General features: G+C 43.1%; 1 protein-coding gene and 1 pseudogene across 6 annotated transcripts in view; both read left to right on the top strand.

Moving 5' to 3' along the window:
- MAPRE3 (microtubule associated protein RP/EB family member 3) overlaps positions 1-18,822 on the top strand; it is an 88,163-nt gene extending 69,341 nt beyond the window's left edge. For 5 of the 6 annotated variants that reach the window (XM_078149812.1, XM_020983890.2, XM_020983887.2 and 2 more), the window contains 6 exons: positions 13,924-14,051; positions 14,507-14,652; positions 15,444-15,645; positions 17,162-17,316; positions 17,524-17,676; positions 17,857-18,822. In XM_078149812.1, the coding sequence (XP_078005938.1) occupies positions 13,924-14,051; positions 14,507-14,652; positions 15,444-15,645; positions 17,162-17,316; positions 17,524-17,676; positions 17,857-17,925 (853 nt within the window). In that variant the 3' untranslated portion in view covers positions 17,926-18,822. The remainder of the gene's footprint in view (positions 1-13,923; positions 14,052-14,506; positions 14,653-15,443; positions 15,646-17,161; positions 17,317-17,523; positions 17,677-17,856) is intronic. The other variant, XM_078149813.1, reaches the window with a different exon arrangement.
- On the top strand, positions 4,532-7,889 carry LOC144455612 (ADP/ATP translocase 3 pseudogene; annotated as a pseudogene).
- Positions 18,823-20,300: the final 1,478 nt, after the last annotated feature.

Below are 20,300 nucleotides of genomic sequence, written 5' to 3'. Positions count from 1 at the left end.
AAACTTTTTCTATTCTTTATATGTGAAAATGCTGGTGTTTGCTGGTATTCATCAAGTTCAGAATTTACAATAAATAAAAGGACATATTCTGGGTGGATAAGTAGACAAAGTCACTGTAACAAAATTTCACAATAGGAAGTGGGGTGGTTTATTCATCCTGATGGCAAGCAGGGAATGTAGCAGTCAAGATAATTTGCCAAAGTTCAGTTCATGTATTTTCCCAGCCCACTGGAATGGCATTGATTATGTTGCTGGGAAATGACAGCTATTCTAGAAGATTCATAGTCAGTATAGATAACCTCCCTCAAGATAGTAGTTCCACACCTAAAAGCAGAAGATAGTGCTGAATGCTTTTATTAACAGGAAAAAAGAGAATCTTAGATTTTATATTGGCATTTAAAATAAAAAAGACATGTCAAAGGAAAGAAAAAAAGATTGAGGTTAAAGTAGAATTTAATAAAATATGAAATAAAAGAACACTTGAAATGCTAAATAAATCAAGAATTGCTTTTAAAAGACTACAAATAAAAATTATTATTAGCAATTTACATTTTTTTAAACTTCCACAAAAGTCCCATCAAGGTGACCCCTGGCATGGTGTGGATTTGTCTCTACTAGTGCTATTTTGCTACAGCCCATATATTTTGATGCTATACCTCTGTTAATGTTGTCTTTGTGTTCGTCTGTTATCTCTGTAATTTTTTAACCCAGACATCTTATTTAGTAAACCATTTTTACTATAGACCTTTACTTTTTGATTACATAATTGTTGTTAACTTTTTAATTTTATTGTGTTATGATCTATAAATTTCTCCCTTTCAAAAGGATTTCATTGAGACCTGAAACATGCTCGATTTTGTGAATGTTTAAAAAAATATATGCTAAAGATTAAACAAGCCATTCACCTCCTTTCAGAGAGGTGATGAACTTAAAATGCAAAAGTGACACATGTTTTTGTGTATAGCCAATGTGGAAATTTGTTTTGCTGACTATGCATGCTTATGATAAAACCCTTATGAGGGTTTTATTTTTCACTTTTGTTCATTTGGGGAAGAGAGGAACTGTGGGAGGGATAGATTATCAATCCTTGTGTAAATAAATTTATTTTTAAAAAGAAATAAACCATAGTTTGCCTAAAGGAATGCATATTTCCTATAAAAAAAAAATTAGTCTTTAAACAAACTAAGAGTTTAACTAGTAAGGCAAAAACTTAAATTACTTTGCAAAATTAACAGTAATTTATGAAAATAAATAGTTCCCAAGTTCCAAAAAATGTATATTCCCTATTTTTGCCATTGTTATTTATATATATGTATGTAATATATAATATATATATATAAAACCCTAGTTCTTCAACATTGTTTTGTAACTTTTATTCTTATTTATCTTTTTTAAAATTTTTATCATATTCTGACAGTTGTATCATGCTTAATTTTCTGTTGCTCCTTGAAAGGCTGTGGATTTTAATTTAAGATATGGATAGGAAATATCTAGAAAATTAAGCCAAGATTAATTTTTTGAACACAAGTGTAAGACTACATGTAGTCTTACACTTGTGTTCAAAAAATTTATTACACAACTGCAAGATGAAAGAAGACAACAATCCATCTGAAAAGCATCCAGGACTTTAGATTGTTGTGACTGCAAGCTCAGTCTGAGTCAGTAGTGTAATGTGGCAGCCAGAAGAGCTTATGCAGTCTTAGGAGGCTCTGTTAAGAAAGACACAGCTAGCAGAATTGGGAAAACATTATACACAGTAACAGCAACATTATGCAGTGACCAGCTTTGATAAATTTGGCCCTCTTCAGAAATGCAATGATCCAAGGCAATTCCAAAAGACTCATGATGGAAAATGCTGTCCCTATCCAGAGAAAGAACTATGGAGTCTGAATGCACATTGAAGCATACTATTTTTTCTTTTTTTGATGTTTTTTTTTCCCTTTCTCATGGTTTTTCCCTTTGGTTCTAATTCTTTTTTACAACATGACTAATGTGGAAATATGTTTAATATGATTGTACATGTATGGCCTATATCAGATTGTATGCCATCTTGGGGAGGGGAAAAGGGAGGAGGGGGAGAAAACTTAAAACTCAAAATCTTATAAAAGTAAATGTTGAAAACTAAGAATAAATAAATATTTTTTAAAAAAGAAAGAAAGAAAGACACAGCTTCTAGGAATAAGAAGGCAATCAGGTCCCTCAAATATTCTACTCTAATAAGACCACATCTGAAGGGTTGTGTTCAGTTCTGGGGGGGCCATGGTTTAGAAATAATATTGATAAGCTGTAGAGCATCCAGAGGTGGGCAACTAGCTACATGTGGGATGCTCAGGGGGCCTGAGTCCATGTCATCAGAGGATCATTTGAAAGAAGTGGTTGATATTTTGCCAAGAGAAGAAAAACACTCAAAGGGGAATAGGGGGTGGAAGTAGTAGACACAGTAGTTGTTCTCAAGTGTGTGTAGGGCTGTCATGTGGACAGAAGTTATTAGAGTTGTTCTGTTTTTCCCTAAAGGGCAGAACCCAGACTAAAGGGTGCATATTACAAAGAGGCAAATTTAAATTTCTCAGGAAAAACCTCCTAACGATCAGAATGATCTGAAAAGTGGAATGGGCTGCCTCAAGAGGCAATAGTTACCCCATCATTGGAGATCCTTCAGGAGAATCTGGATGATCACTTGTCAGCTATGTTATTGTGGGGATTCCTCTTGGATATGGGTTGCTTGATGGCCACTGAAGTCCTTAAAATTCTACAATTGTGATAAATATAACTCACAAACATATGTAAAATACTTTATGCTCATTATCAATGGGGCTGTTAAGTAGGATTTATTATGCTTTTTCCTATCTCATTGCTTTCTGGCAATCTAACTACTACATAGCTTTTCGAACTTAATTTCATGGTCATCTCTAGCCAATGTGAATTATTTGTTATCGAATTTCATCCCAGTCCCTCTTGCTTCTAGCCTTTATATATGCTGTTCTCTCCATATGAAACTTAATTTCCATCCCCAAACTCCTCTTAGAGACATCCTTCTATTTTAAGGCCCATTGCATGTGCCATTTCTTCTAAATCTATATCATCTATTCTGATTCCCACTAGCTGGGAATTGCCAAATCCAATCTATAAGATCATCAATTTGGAACTGGGAGAAACCTCATTTTGTATAACAGGTAAATGACGCCTAGAGAAGTTCAGTGACTTGTTTTGCCATGGTAATAAGTAGCAAACCCAAGATTTGAAGTAATTTAACCCCTTTGAATCTCTCAGACCACTCTGACCTCACTTTCTAGCCTATGGTTTATTTTTGTGCATATTTCACACCATCTGTTATGAATTTCAGAACAAGGATTATACTTTATATCTTCAGCACTAGTATAGTTTGGACCTTACCAAATGTTGACACTGGATTAGATTAAATGGAATTGAATTTCTATTGGACCTCAGGATATGAGGAAAACAAGAAAAACAAGACAAAAGTCAGTCAAAGAGCTTTGTAGAGAAGGGTAGGAAGGATGAATTTGGATTGAGAGGACAGTAGGAGGCCTAGAGATATGAAAAAAATGGAGGGAAATGTAGATTGCAATTTGACCTGTTTGTTCCCTCAAAAACTGCAGATACACTATCTGAAGTCTTAACAGAAAAACATCTCGAGGACAGGTCAGTTGATAGCTGAAGGAGGGAACTTGCTTATTGTCTTTCATGGAGGTATAGCCTGTGCTATATCTCAGCCCCTAGACTCTGCCCAGCCACTTTATAGATCAAAAATGTGACCATAGTCCCATAAATTGGCTAGCCTACTCTCCATGCCCCAGAGCCAACCAGTAGACCTCCAGGAAACTGTACACTTCCTCCCCTGTTGGGAGCAAGTCTGACCCAGATACTCTTCCCAGCTCATTAGCAATTTCTGCTCACTGAAGTATTATGCTAAAATCCTGTGATGTGTGAGCAAATCTGCTACCACCATGTCCCCCATTCTCTTGTGTAGTTGAATCAGAGCAAAGTATTTTAATGTCTCCTTCTTTTGGAAGAGTGCTGAGGTTGGAATCTCAAGGTCTATGCAACTTGTAGCACCCCTGTTTAGGTATGTTCAGAGGCACTGGTCACTTCTCTTTTTCCAGCTCTGAATTTTCCCTCTCCTGCCACTTGAAAGCCAACAAACCCATTCTGGGGACAATAAATCCAGCTCTAAGTTTCTGATTCCTTCCTCTTTCCATTAGAATTAACAGTTTATAGTTTTCTCATAATTCTTTTGTGAAAATAGTGAAATAGCAGTAGCTCCCATTTTACTGGTGAAGACACTGGAGATCAGAGAGGTTGCATGACCTGACCAAAGTCATACAGCAAATAAATGCCAGAGCCAGTATCTGAATCCAGGCCTTCCTGATTCCATGTCCATTGGTCTTTCTACCATGCTTCCTCATAATTAGAAAGAGGCCTGCACCTGTCTCTCTCGCTATAAACCTAATAGCCTAAGTTTTCCCCATTAATCCAATAGAGAATAACTCTGAATCACCTGGCATGTGCCTCTGAGCACCATGATTTATTAAGCCAGTCTCTCCCATTCATTCAACAACATAGGTAGGTACCTAGGTAGCATGGTGCAGGTTGAAAGAACTCTGGACATAAGGAAGATCAAGAAATCTGGTTTACAGTCTTGGCCCTTCCACTGTATGTGGGTGGTGAACGATAGTGAAAAGTCAAGGACAGCTCTAGGGTTGTGAACTTGAGAAACTGGAAGGATGGTGGTACACTCCACAGGAAGAAGGGAGGGCCCTTGGTACAGGCCGTAACAAGGGGCTGTGCAGGCAGCAACACATTCCTCGTCTTTCAGCCCTCTTACACTGGCTTTCTGCTACCAACTCTGTAACCTTGATGGAATAGGCAGTCTCCTTCATCAAGGACTTCCTGGCTGGTGGTGGCATTGGTACTGCTCTCTCCAAGACCAAAGTGTCCCTCCACAAGAGAGTCAAACTACTATGACAAGTGCAGCATGCAAGTAAAATTGCTGCTGAGAACCGTACAAAGGCAAAATGAATTGTATAGTCCCTAGTCCAAAGGTACAAGGAGTGTTTTCCTTCTTGCAGGGTAATAGAGCAAAGTCATCAGATATGTTCTCGACCAGGCCCTTCACTTTGCCTTTAAGGATAAGTACAAGCAGGTGTTTTGGGGAGGAGTGGACAAGCACACAGTTTAGTGAGGTATCTTGACGGTAATCTTGCCTGCGGTGGTGCCACTATTCTCCACTTTGTCTACTTATTGGAACTTGCTTGGCAGCAGATATTGGGAAATAAAGCACCAAGAAAGAATTGCCTTATGAAAAAACACAAAATCTGATGGAATTCATAGTCTGTATCAAGGTTTGGGTATCTTGGTACAGGGTATTATTATCTACAGAGCAGCCTACTTTGTTTTGACAAAAGGTATGCTGCTAGATCCTAGGAACACTCATGTTGTGTTCGGTTTGATGCCACTGCTATAGCAGTAGTGGTCTCTTAGCCGTCTGATATAGTAAGGCAGTGAATGATGATGCAGTCTGGACACAAAGGAGTTGATATCATGTACACTAGGACAATTGACTGCCGGAGGAAGATTGCCAAAGATGAGGGTTTCAGAGCTTTCTTCAAGGGTTCCTGGTCTAATGTTCTTAGAGGTATAAATGGAGTCTTCATGCTTGTCCTATGTGATGAATTGAAGAAAGTTATAAAGAAAGTACATCCTAACTAAAAATAGAAACTGTGAATATGGATCATGCAGAATACTTAACCATACTTAGCATTTTAGACCACTGACCTTCAGCAAAGTGTTTTCCAGGCCAGTTCATGTTTGTAGAGGACACATTTATTGTGATCTATTATTCACACAATGGAACTGATGATTCATTTGGTTGGGGAAAATAGCAGTTGTTATGCTGTGAGTCCAAGGAGACAGATCAACTTAGACTATCTAGTTTAAATGCTATTTTTGTAGGACCACAAATTTGTATTTAAATATTTTTAAGTTGTCTCTCCCACTTGTACTTAAGCACTATATATACTATTTTGCACAGCTGAATATTTGGCAGTTATAATGATATGTGTTGGGCATTCTGCTGTAAAACAGTAAATACACAGGACACTCGTTAAAAATGAAGAAAGGGAGGGATTGAGAAAAAGATAATCAGTTCTGTTTTGAACATGTTATATTTGAGATCCATCCAGTTGGAAATACCCAACAGGTAGTTGATTATATGGGACTGGATTTTTGGAGATAGTAGGGCTGTGTATATAGAGGTATGGCAGTCATCTCCATAGAGTTTACTGAGTCCATGGGAGCAGATGAATTACTGGATTTATTGGAGCAGGCAGTATGATATATAAGAAAAATCCCTGCCTTCAAATAGTTTATAATCTTGTCAGAGAGAAAGACAATTGGAAAACTATGATATAGAGTATAACCAAGTGCCAAAATATATGTTAAAGGCAGTGCTAAAGAGCCAAGGGAAGAGATTAATGGAAAAATTTCATGAAAGAGGGATTTAACCTTAGGAAGGGTAGAAAATTTGACCATCTTCCCATGTCCCTAAAGGTCTGCAATACTAAAATACCTAGAATACTAAAAGAGACAGTGTAAACAGAGAAAAGAAGAGGACCCAGGACAGAGACTTGGTAGATGCTCCCTGTTTGAGGGGGTGAAGGCATGAGACTGAGGAGCAGCCAGGCAAGGAGGAGGAAAACCAGAGGATGGCAGTGTCACAAAAACCCAGGGAAAATAGAGTATCCAGAGTGGGGAGGAGGATCAAATGCTTCAGAGAGGTCCAAAAGCGTGGGGACTGAGAAAAAGCCATCATTGGATTTGGCAATTAAGAGATTATTGGTAACCTTAAAGGGAATAATGTCTTCTGGGTTATAAGATCAGAAGACAAATCACAAGGGATCGAGAAATAAAGAGGAAAATGATTTTTTAGAGTTTGGCTCTGAAAGGAAGAATAAATATATAGGAAGCTAGCTTTAGGGGGTGGTAAGATCAAAAGAGGGTTTTTTTAAGGTTTAGGGAGACTTGTGCACGATTATAGGCAGTGGGAAGAGGAAGTTAGTAGATAGGGAGAGACTGAAAATTAGAAAAAGGGAGAAGATGATTTGAGGGGAAGGAGGAAAATGGATGTGACTGCTAGAGAAAACAGAATCAAGGGCACAAGTAGAAGAAACAGTGAGGAGAAAGGCCATCTTTTCAACAGAGAATGGAGCAGAGGAGGAGAGGTCGGGGACAACATCTAGAGGTTTTATAATGTGGTGTAAGAGAGAAGCAGCAGCTCACAGCCATGGCATTTATTTTGCAGTCAGGGATGAAGGCCTCCATGCTGAAAGGGAGATGGAAAGGAGTGGGAAGGGAACATTTGAGGAGAAAAGAAATGTCTAGAACAGCTCTGTAGGAAGTTCAATTGAGAGTCAGTTAGGACTGATAGGTTAGGTGGTTTGTCTGTAGTTGGATTTCATTGCAGAATAATAGATGGATAGATAGATCCGGCAAGCAATTGGTAAGGGTTTACTATGTGCCAGACACTGTGCTAAGTACTGGGTATACAAAAAGACAGCCTCTATCCTCAAAGAGCTTACATTCTAATGGGGAAAGACAATACAAAAGGGAAAGGATTTTTTAAAAAGGATAAGTGGAGAGAGAAGGCAACCCCAGGGGGGGAGGGCAAGGCATTTTTAAAAGTCTGGAACAGAGTTGGGTCCTAGTACCTACACTGGGCCAAGGCACTTCCTCAAATGGAGAGTTTGGGGCAGAACCTCACCAATCAAAAGAGGGGGCAGCTGGGGCAAATGTGTAAAAGTCCTGAGAATCAGGAACAGAGTGGATTGGGAAAAGCAGGAACAGAGTGGCTTGGTCTTGGGCACTTCCTATAATGGTGGCAACAAGAGGAGAGAGATGTTGTGTTGTGGAAAGAGCAGTGGATCTGACTTTGACTACTCTTCTACTTCCTAGCTTTAAGAAAGTCACTAACCTTTCTGAGCCTTCTTTCATTAACTCTAAATTGGAAATAATATTTGCACTACCTACCTAGGTGGCTAGAATGCTGGACTTTAGGTTAGGAAGGCTACTTGATACCCTGCCTCAGACCTGTAATAGCTGTGTGACCCTGGGCAAGTCACTCAACCTCTTTCAGACTCAGTTTCCTCATCTGTAAAGTAAGGGGTAATAATAGCAGATATCTCACAGGGTGGTTATATGGACCAAATGAGATAATATGTGTAAAGTACTTTACAAACCTAAAAGCACTATATAAATGCTCTTAATCTTATTATCAAATAATTGTTGTGAGGGTTATGTAAGATAATGCATATGAATTGCTTTACAGAATTATATAGGTGTAAGATTCTATTCTATTATATCTTTTTTCTCAGTGTCCCAGCAAAGGCTTAAAACTGTACACAGTGGAAGAATTGGATAGTTGTGGTACTATTTCAGGAGGGGCATTTGATGAGTTAAAAGATACCAGATATAGAACTGGTAAAAGGTTCTTTTGTCGTACCAAGATGCCCTGTTTTGTTTTGTTTTGTTTTGTTTAAAGGAAGGAGGTAGGGAGGTGGGGAGAGTGGACAGAGATCTGGACCTGTGAGTTCATTACTATGGGGTCTCCTGGTGTATAGAAATTCTTTCTCCTAAAAAAAAATGTTTTTTTAAAGAAATTCCTTCTCCTGATCCAGCTCAGCATATCTTGTCTATAAGTTTTCGACTTAGAGTTGTCAGGGACACTGTCTTAGCCATGGTCACAGAGCCAGTATGTATCACAGGCAAGAAGACTCGAGCCCAGGTTTCCTGACCCCAAGGCTGTCCCTCTATCAACTACAATCCATACTCCCTCCCTTTGTAAATAAATACTCTCTAAAAATCCAGTTTTAGCAAGTTTAACAACTGTTCAACTTATTCCATTCCCAAGGCTTTTATATCAGTTTCTCATTGGCAGCAGCACTAGGTAATCTGGACTGATCTTGAGTTATCCAGCTAAGTGCTAGGAGAAAGCCCCTTGAGAATTCAGGTCACTGTCTGGCAGAACACACTTGAGAAACTACCCCAGGCCCTCTAGTGACTAAAACCTCAGCATAAGGAGTGTTTAGGGTTGGGGAGGGAGTAGAGGCTCTCCAGGGTCTTTGGACTGAGCCAATAATCCCTCTACAGCTATTGGGAGAATGAGCAAGGACCCATGGAGAAGTTCCAGGACCAACTAATCTTTCCTTGAACGTAGTGCTTAACCAGAACGACACTGGAACAGTCATTTAACTCTCTTCATTTAGCTCTCTTTGCTGGATGTGGAAAACCAGTATGATATTATCAGACTGACTTTATGACAGGCACATTCCTAGATCATAAGGTCTACGAAGTCAGAAACTGTGTTTACCTATTTTTGTATTCAAGAACACCTAGCAATATCCCCTACATACTGAACACTTAAGAAATATTTGATGAGTGAGTGAATAAACGTGAATGAAAGGATACTGTACTTGTTCCCCTGGCCCCATTTGGCAGAGTAATCCTGGTCAGGTCACTGCTCAGCTTGGAGAGAAAGATGATTGGCTGTGTCTCCCCAGGGCTTTGTGACCCGTTAAAAGAGCTACGCCAGCACTTCTGAACCTCCCCCATCCGTGACCTACACACACTCCCCTAATGCAACCCCAGAATAACCTGAATGTAACCCAGGGGGGTGGGGTGGTGGCTACATAAAATTTCCAAACATTATTTCAGCCCAAACTATGTCTGAGCAGGAAGACAACACCCCAGTGACAATGGGGCATGGTCCCACATCAGAAGCTGGAAACTTTTTGGCAGATTCAACAGATTGAGTGTGTGCTGTACAGGGGTTTCACTTCTCTGAACAAGCAGCAGTGGTTCCAGCCTTCCTACCTGGTAGGACAAGATCTATAGAGCAAGGCCTGTAGGAAATTCAGAAGGGAGGAGGAGGAAAGTGACAGGTCATCTATAGAGGCTGAGCTGCAGAAAAAACCTGGCAACTGTCCTGAGACAAAGAGGGAGAACATGGGGACTGACCATGGGTGTTTTCATTGTCCACTTGGCCAGCCCAACTCTCCAGATGCCTCCATTTTTTTTTCCCTTGGGCTCAAAGCTTTGTGCTCCATGATACTACATAAGAACCAAAGCTGCATGGAACCCTTGCTAAATACATGAGAACTTATAGGTTCCAGCTGGGAAACCACTCTCTGAAGCCTGATACTGTTCACTACTGTTCACTCTAACGTGATAAGGAATGCTGCCCTGTGACCATTTCAAGACTAAAATATATATGACTGACAATTGTGGTTGGATAAAGGCAGCCCAGAGTCAAACCTGCCCTTTCAGTCATGCCCTTCATAGAATTATCATAGGAAAGTTGGGAAGTATGGTTATAGACAGAATTTCTGGTAAGTTTGAGAAGAATGAGGGACATCTTAACTGTCTTCAAGTAGATGAAGATTTATTCTTTGGAGGATGATGACCAGCTAGTCTCCTTTTCTGCTGAAAAGAGAATAAAGGAAATGGGTTGAACTTGTAGCTGGTGGGCTTTAGATTGGTAAAATAGTAGGACATCCTTGACCATGAGGATTATTAAACAACAGAATAACTGACTTAAAAGTTTCTGTGAGATCTTCATAGAGCTTCATGAATCAGGAATTTAAATCTCTAAACTTAGGTGCTGTCCTCCTTGGAGCCTAAGGAAAGGGACCAAAACTCTGTTAGAATGTCCATTTCTCAGATTCTTTATTTGGGCTGCTGGGCTATTCTCCATTTCTTCCCCCCTCCATTTGGCTTCCCTAGGCAAGATTTGAACTTCCTATGTGTTACTGCCCAGAGGAAGCTTTGAACATTCACTGTAATATCTGTGAGTTGTTGATTTATTACAAAATAAATATTTGCTGCTGTGGAGCATGGAATTTCCAGGCATTAAAAAATATGTGCAATTATAAAAAAAAAAGTTTTAGTATCCTTCATTGCACCCATACACACAAATTCCAGGTGGCCTACCTTACCTACCTTCCTACCTTTTGTCCCAGGCTCTCTCAGAGTTAAACTTTTCCATTACCAGTAGAGAAGTTCCATTCAATGGATCACCTCTACAAAGAGGGTCCCAGAACAGGGAGTGACTGAGAAGGTCATACAGACCAAATCTTTTCCTCCCTCCTATCCATTCTATGCCTGTTCTTAGGAACGTGGAGCTATAAAGCAGGATTTTATCCTAGACTCCAGTTCCCAAGTATCACCCTCTTGATGTAACAGTGACAGTACAAGTAGCCGTGTGTCATAACTTGTGACAGTCACCCTGTGCCATAAAATGATCATAAAAAAAATAGGACCCCTAAACAGAGGTACCCTTGGTATCACTGCTGATAAATCAGAGCCAACCTCCAAGGAAAATTTAATTCCTCCAAACTCCATAGACTACTTCCAGAAACTTCACCATTTATCAAAGGAAAGGTAGCCACTGCCAATGGATCACAGAGGTAGGGACAGAGGCAGCTGCCCTGTATGGCACTAACCATCACTTAATCTCTCCCACTACAAGTTATTCTTGTCTTAATACAGCTGTGAGGATATCTGTCCAGACTAAGATGGGCTGGGGGAAGAAGGAGGGTGGTACATTCCGGGAAAGAATGGCCCTGGGAAATGCAATCCTGAGTCATCCCTAGGCCAGAAAATCCTCAGATTGATCCTAAAAGGAGCTGCCCCAGAGTAAAGGTTTGTTCAGTAATTGCCCTTGAGGCTTAAATTCTAGAATCTAACATTTTGGGGTCACCTGAGAAACAGTTTATCACTGGAATTAACAGGATCAAGAATGCCCACTCCCATCTAACACGCTGAACTTCCCCCTATTCTCAAACCCTCCTCCTCCCCCCAAACTCTGGGAACTGTATCAGAATGAGAACAATCTTGTATTACAGGTGTGGCAACAGAGTCTGTTTTTAAGGAACAGAGCTCCATCTGCTGGTCACAGCACAGTTGTCTTCAGAGCAAAGGTCTCCCAGGAGCCCAGGAAAGAACAAAGGGGGGAAGAAAGACAATTATGGCGCTCCCATCCCTGCCAGGCCAGATCGTGAAGGAAAGTTGACTCTCCATTATTCTCCCTGTGAAAGGCCACTAGAATTCTGGGATGATTTCTTCCAAATCCCAATGTATAAAAAAGACCAATATATGTCCCTAGGCACAGCAGAGCACGGCAGCCCTGGCACTGGCTTATGTCCTTAGGTAAAACCACTCCAGTAATACAACAGTGATGGTACGGACCTCTGGAAGGCATCAGTTCTTTCAGCTGGGTTCATTCAGGCACCCCATTCTCACCAAGACATTATTATTTAGGATCTTGGACTTACACCTTCCCATTGGTCTTTAACCCTGAAGTTCCTGGCTTACCTGGGGCTGCTTAAGACATTTCCTAAGAACCTTTCAGTATGTACAGCTGCTCTGAGAACTTTGTTATGAAGAACTTTAGTGTTAGTGACTTTTATTTGGTAAAAGGTCAACAGAGAAGTAAAATGCCCTCAGTTCCCCACCACATCCCCTTGAACATCCCAACATATGCCACTGCAATGAATTCTTAATAGCTTCATGCAACAGCTTGGGGCTCCTGTGTATATTTAATCATACCACCCCTGGGCAGTTGCCTGTAAAAGAAGGCATTTGGGACCTAAATTAATCTGATCCAATTTTATAGAAACCCTAAGAAAGGTTACTCTCAAGCTGAAGGGCCCTTGAAGTTCGGTTTTCTACAGTGGATAATTGGTGATCCGTTTCCATCTAGGACCGCTGCTTCTCCTTTGCCATATACCAGACTCCCCAGGTGGCACAGGAGCTGCCAGCCTCTGGATGTTCCAGGAAGCATCACCTTATAAACAAGGGTTTCTTGATCCCCTCAATTGCTCATACCTGCTCTTCCTAACTACCTTGCATTTATTTAGTCTGTATGTAATTACATAAGTACATGTTGTCTCCCCCAGTCTTCCCCAGTAAGCAAGCTCCTTAAGAGCAGGAATTGTTTCTTTTTGTTTGTTTGTTTGTTTGTGTGATCCTAGCACATAGCACAACGGCACTTAGTCAATATGATCATTCTTCATTCCTTGGTCCAGGAGTGAGGAACCTGCAGCCTTGAGGCCACATGTGGTCCTCTGTGTTCTCCAAACAGATTCTTTCAAAGGGCTGCACTAGGCCACAGGTTCCCCACCCCTGCCTTAGTCCCATCAATAGGCCTAGGACTAGACCAAAGTACTCCAGGCACCATCTTTGCTAGACTAAGTTCCCTGGCCTGACCCAGTGCAAATGTATATAGCAATAGAGCAACCACTAGAACCCCCCTGCCTTGAGGGATATAGACCAGAAATACCTCCAGCCCTGTTATTTACCAGATTGCACAAACCTATACACATTTAGTGATACCTCAGCCATTGGTGCACTGGCCATTTACCATAATGGCTTTTGCCATATTATCTCAACCAGTTCTAGGCATTTCAGTATTACAGACCTCTAGGGACAGGGGAAGATAGTCAAATTTCCCATCCTTCCAAATGTAATCCCACCTCCACGAATCCTTCCCATCAATCTCATCCCTTTGATCTTTAGCACTGGCTTTGACACTCATTTGGCACTTTATGTTCTGTATCATGTTTTCTTGAGTGTGAGGATGCAAACTACTTGAAAGCTGGGGTTTCTCTTATGTATCATATTGCATATAGCACAGTTCCAGGCACATGGTAGACACTCAACAAATCCTTGATGAATTAATAATTTACCCAGCTTGTCTCAGAATATTTTGCAGATGCTGCCTAGGAGCAACACCATCTTTTTCCTTTCCATTTCTCAGGAGACTAATCTAACTCTTTCCTTTGGCTGTGGCATAGACAAGATCAAGTGGAATTCTCTAGACACTAACCTGGCCTCCTTTCTGTCTGCTTATAGCTGGGGTATGGCCGTCAATGTGTACTCCACATCTGTGACCAGTGAGAACCTGAGTCGCCATGATATGCTTGCTTGGGTCAATGACTCCCTACATCTCAACTACACCAAGATAGAACAGCTATGTTCAGGTAAGAGAATGGCAAAGCAGGAATCCAAGCTAGATGTAGAGAGGAAGGAAGGAGCAGGAATTGTGAGAGTAAAATAACTCGAGAATTAGAGCAAAGGGGCATGTGGTTATGGTTGGGGCCAAATCAAACAGCAGAAACCTGAATTAATTTACTAGATTTGTTCATAGAACTTAAATAAGTAAACAAAGTGTTTAATCAAGCAAAGATAAAGAAGGGGCAGGGAAAGTTGCAGGAGGAAAGGAGAGAATAATGGGTGCAAGGGGAAGATTCAGAGGAGTAGGAAAAAACAGGGAAGCAGATGAAAGTGGTATCAACAGTCTCTATTCTCAGTACCAAATTGGTTCCCAAACTTGGGCTCAAAAGGCATGGATCCGGGGGATCTAGAGAAAAGAGTTGGGAAAGGACAGGAGCTAGACTGTGGGGACACCCCTCAGGTCAGGCATGCCAATCCACAGGGGCTGCTTACTGCCAGTTCATGGATATGCTGTTTCCTGGATGTGTGCACTTGAGGAAGGTGAAGTTCCAGGCCAAGCTAGAGCATGAATATATCCACAACTTCAAGGTGCTGCAGGCTGCCTTCAAGAAGATGGGTGTTGACAAAGTAGGTGTCTGCACTCAGGAGACCCTGAGGAGCTGTCTGGCCCTGGGGAAGAAGACATTCCGGCAGCCACCACCACAGCAGGGGCTGATGGAGCCAATTTGGGTCCTTCTGCAGCCTGCTCTGGCCCTCCTCTCTCCCTCCCTCCTTCCCTTCCCACCCCAGCTCCATGGGAGGAGAATCCAGGCTTGAGCATCATATTGAGAGCCTCAAACCTCTTTACATACTGTCCTGAGATGCTCAGACCCCACACCCCACTGCACCCCTACCCACAGATTTTTTCCTTCTACCTGAGCTCAGCATATCCTGGAAGCTCAGGCTCTCTATAATCTGGTTCCATTTAACTGTCATTCCTTGGTTAGCCCAAGATCCTTATCTTAACACCTTTGTTTCCCTAGTGTATTGATTTTCCTTCAGCCTGATCCTCTCCACACATTACTGAGGGGGGCCACATGAGTTTTTGTTGGGGAGGAAGGGAGGTAGCTCTCTCCAGTCTGTGGAGAAAGGACTTGTCACACGTGTACACACACACACACACATATCCCTCACTGTCTCAACCTTGCATCTTCCAGTCCAGCTCAATTGCTGTGATGCTGGAAGGGCAAGAGGTCAGTGGGATGGGGACTGGGGTAGAGGGTTGGGCAGTGGGGAGGGAGGAAGCTAGAAAATGAAAGCCATGCATGTTGTCCCCGGGGAGGTGGTCTGTGATGCGAAAGGGCATTGCCCCCGAGAGAAAGAGCCCTGGAGTGGGTGGGCACATGGTGAATGCTATCTGCTTATCTGGTCTGTTTCAGATAATTCCTGTAGAGAAATTAGTGAAAGGAAAATTTCAAGATAATTTTGAGTTTATTCAGTGGTTTAAGAAATTCTTTGATGCAAACTATGACGGAAAGGATTACAACCCGCTACTGGCACGGCAGGGCCAGGACGTGGCGCCACCTCCTAACCCAGGTGATCAGATCTTCAACAAACCCAAGAAACCCATTGGCACTGCAGGTAACGTGCCCCAGCTGGGGGAGGGAACATGGGGGGCCGAGCCTAGAGTGCCTGTGGGGCCGGCCCCATGCCCACCAGCCTGGAGGAGACTGTTATCACGGAGTTCAGATGTCAACTACACTTGTTGTGGGAGATATCCAACTGTAGGGTGGTGACTAAGGGACAGGAAGGGGTGGGTGCTGGAAAATAGCCATTCACCTGGAAGGTGGCAGGCAACTCAAGGTAGGAAACCTGAGGCATTTCTTCCTACTGCCTGAGCTTGATCTGTGGACCCAAGAGCGTAGAGGTGACAGCTGGTCCTCTGTCCAAGTCCACTGAGCCAGCTCAGCCAGAGATTCTTGCTCCTTTTGCACACAGTGACTCAGGTCACCACTGTTACAAAGGCCGATCCAGCCAACCAGCTGGCTGTGGTTTCTCTCCCTTTCCCTGTCCATAAGGGTCCAGGCCTTTGGGTATGTTCTGTTTTCACTCATCCCCAAAGCCCATGGTCCTTAATATTTCATCAGAGCAGCAGCAGAAATGAGAAATTGAATGAGCTACAGTAGTGGAGAAGGAAGAGAAACAGGAGAACTGAGAGGGATGGGAATGGGAAAGGAGCAGGGACTCCCATCAGATGGAGTGCATCTGACTCCGTCATAGCAGAGTCATCTCTTCTGCTTACACCGCCTCCCCAACCTCCCACCCGCTTGCTTTGCGCAGCAGCAGCAGCAGCCAAACCCACCTGGGGAGCAGCAATAGAGAGGAAGCTAGCCACAGGCTGGTCGGGGCAGAATGGCGGGGAAAGGCTGTGGGCCCCTCAGTTTGACAAGAGCAGTCTGACAGGAGAAGGGAACACAACTCTTATGCAGACAGAGCAACTACTGTGAGCAAAACCCTGTAGGAAAGGGGAGCAAAGTCAGCCCTGGAGAGAGGAGGAGGATGGAGCCCGCATAAAGAAGGGACGAGGAGGGGGATGGGCCCAGTTTCTTCTGGTAGTCCCGTCTCCCTGAGGGAAGGAGAAAACACCTGGGAGTATCCCCAGCTGGGAAAGCCCAGGGTCTCTCCTGATTAGGACCTGGTCAGGTAGGAAGATAGATTTTGAGTTAGGAAAGGCAAGAACTAGGGACAAGACTTTGCTTCCCTGGAGCCCTACTTTCTGGGTCTGGCTGCTCCTCCCTGAGCTCCAGCTGTTGGTAGGAAGGACCTGGCTCTTCTCCATCCTCTCTTCTTCCCACTCTCCTGCTTCCTCCCTCCCCCCCTTCACTCTGAGGCCAGCTCTTTTCCCTACCCAATCATTTCCTTCTCTTATTCCCTAAAATCCCCAAAGGGGGTTTCCCTGGCTGTCATAAAATCACACATAGCGAAGAGTTTGGGGCTCAGATCCCTCTGTCTGGCTCCCCAGTCAGGCAGGGGAGGGGAAAAATGACTGCCTCTTGCATGGGCTGCCTGTACCCTTGCAGCTGCTACATGGGGCCACCTTATGCCGAGCTGAGTCACTGGGCACAACTGGCCTGTTCTGATCCTTCTTTCTGGGCAGTTCCCCAGAGGACGTCACCCACAGGCCCCAAAAATATGCAGACTCCTGGCCGGCTGAGCAATGTGGCACCACCCTGCATCCTTCGAAAGAATCCTCCCTCAACACGCAACGGTGGTCATGAGGCTGATGCCCAGATCCTTGAACTCAACCAGCAGGTCAGTGTGGATACTGGCGGACGTTGTGTATGCTGGCGGGCACAGTGTGTGTCGTGTTGCTCAGGGTACCACTGCTCCCAAGGCTCAGTCCTTCACAACATCCGTGATCCTTAGGATGCCAGCCAAGATCATAGTAGAGGAAGAAAGAATGGCCTAAGGAAGGGGGGGAGGCTCCAGATGTGTGAGGGTCATTCTCTCTCTAAACAGCTACTGGACTTGAAACTGACGGTGGATGGGCTGGAGAAAGAACGTGACTTCTACTTTAGCAAACTTCGTGACATTGAGCTCATCTGCCAGGAACATGAAAGTGATAACAGCCCTGTCATCTCTGGCATCATTGGCATCCTCTATGCCACGGAGGTCAGCTCTTTTGCTCTGCCTATACTCCAAGGCCTGCCCTGGAGATGCTATCTTAGACCCCTATAGTAGTTCTTACCTACCCCAAAGACCCAGCCCTTGATACATACTCCTCCCTTGTCTCTTTCACGTCTAGCTGACTATTTTCTTTTCTAAATCCCCTAATTCCCTTCTAAATCCCAGGAAGGATTTGCTCCCCCTGAAGATGATGAGATTGAAGAGCATCAACCAGAAGACCAGGATGAGTACTGAGGAGAGCACAGCCTATGCCAGCCCTGGTTGATTGCACGGCTTTCCCCGTGCTTCCCCCCCAACCCAACACATTATATCCCCCCTTCCCTCATAGCCAGTCGGCCAGGTGCTTTGTGTCAGTGCCGCAGCATTGGGGAGCGCCAGAGAGCAGGGGTGGGTGGGGGACAGGTGAGCAGGCACGGGGCCCTGTACATAATATGGCACTGGCCCAAGTGGGCAGGACCCCATGCTCCCTCCTCACCTCTATTTATTTCCGTTGTCTCTTTGCTGTGTTGGTCAACTTTCTAGGGTGGTACTACCTGCCCATCCACTCCGCCTGCCCTGCTCCCCCAACAGCCCACAGCTGTATATTTGACAGACAAATTCATTGGTATATTTTTACTTACTGGATTTTCCTTGCACTTTACCTGTTCTTTTCCCAGGGCTATAAAGGCCAGGGGCTCCGGGGCATCGAGCCTGGCTTGGCTCCCCTTCTCCATGGCTAGGGGGCCAGGTTAGGGCTCACAGATCCTTATTTATTTTGTCATTTGACTTTCCAGTGGCTGAAGGGCAGGTCCAGGGTGGGGGATGGGGAAGTACAGAATAGGTTTGCAGACTGGCAAGGGCTTGGGGGGCCAGGGAGGTGGGGAGCACCTAAGGGGTGGAATTATTCCCACCTGACACTGGGCCCACCCTCAATCTTCTGCTCCTGGCACTGTAGCCTGGCACTGCCCCTGTGTCCCTTCCCCCGCCCCCAGCCTCCCATTCCTGCAGCTTAGTTCATACCACACGGACTCTGCCTGGATCCTGCTGTATGTCTGCCCTCCCATCGTTCCCTCCCTCTCCCTCGCCCATTCGGGCCACCTAGCCTGCATCTGTGTTCACTTTTATTTAAAATAAACTTGTGTGGTAAAAGTTGGTGCCCTGTCTTCCTGCATTGAGCCATGGGTTTCCTTCAGTCCTTGAAGCAACATTGTCACTATTTATCAGCACCCAGAAATTACAGTCTATCCTTGCCTTCCAAATTTTGGCTCTGACCGCTTAACAGAAATGTCCAAGCAAAATGAGGGGATGAGAACATTTGAAAAGAATCAAAATCAAGCCACAAAACAAAAACAAATGGAAACCTGTAGGAACATGGTTGTGAAGAAGTACCTCCTCCAACATCACAGTAGCTGCTCTTGCTGGGAGGTGTTCGTATGTCTCCCAGATGAGGGGCCCAGATGTGCAGCTGAGACAGATAAAAGGAGGCTGAGAGGAAAGTGGCCACAGTTAGGGCTGGGCAAAACTAAGGGATGAAAATATTTGAAAAGAATCAGAATCTAGCCACAAAATAAAAGCAAGAGCAAACTAGACAGCCTGGGCATTATTATTGCTATTATAATCCAACCATTTTGGAGAACAATCTGGAATTATGCCCAAAGAATTACATACATACATACATACATACATATATCCTTTGACCCAGCAATACCACTGTTAGGTCTATTTCCAAAGGAAAAGAGCCTATATGTTCTAAAATATTTACAGCAGCTCTCTTTGTGGTGACAAAGAGCTGGAAATTGTGGGGATGCCCATCAAATGGGGAATAACTGAACAAGTTAAGGTAGATGATTGTGATAGAATACCACTGTACTACAAGAAAGGATGAGCTCAGTGACCTTAGAAAAACATGGATAGTCTTGCATGAAATAATGGAGTGAAATAAGCAGAACCAAGAGAACATTGTTGTATACAGTAACAGGAATATTGTTCTAAGAACAACTTTGAGTGATTAAGTCATTTTGAATACTACAGATACATCAACTACAAAGATGTTATCCGCCTCCAGAGAAAGAACTGAAAATTAGAAATATGTATAGTATGGTTTTATATATGCATATATATATGTACACACATACACATATGTATATGTGTGTGTAGTGGTAGCCATCCCTAGGGTGGGGAAAAATATAAAAAGTGCACAGCAGAGAATAAAAGAAAGTAGAGTAGCTTTGAAAACAATGTGTAGTACTTACATAGTTTTTCCAAAAAAGTAAATAGTCTGAAATGTAAATTCATGGTTTTATAGTGGATCTTCTTTTTATGTTGTGCTGTATACACAGAAATGTTCTTTTTTTTTGTCTTTATTTTAAGTTCAAAATGAATTTTTAAAAATCAGCTTGCACAGCAACTACTAGAAAAAATTACTATCCTAGATTCACAGATGAGCAAACTGAGCCTTAGAAAGATAAAGTGACTAAGTTTGGGTAGCATAGTGTTTGCCCTGCAAAATCTTACCTGTGTGACCCTGGGAAAATCACTTTCAACCTCAGCATCCTCATCTGTAAAATGGGGATAATAATAGCACTTATCTCACAGGTGGATGAAATAAGATGACCATACCATCACTCAGC

Source organism: Phascolarctos cinereus, unplaced genomic scaffold (genome assembly GCF_003287225.1).
Source record: "Phascolarctos cinereus isolate Bilbo 61053 unplaced genomic scaffold, phaCin_HiC Scaffold_2;HRSCAF=192, whole genome shotgun sequence".
NCBI classification, from domain to species: Eukaryota; Metazoa; Chordata; class Mammalia; order Diprotodontia; family Phascolarctidae; genus Phascolarctos; species Phascolarctos cinereus.
This window is presented reverse-complemented; position numbering and strand designations above follow the sequence as displayed.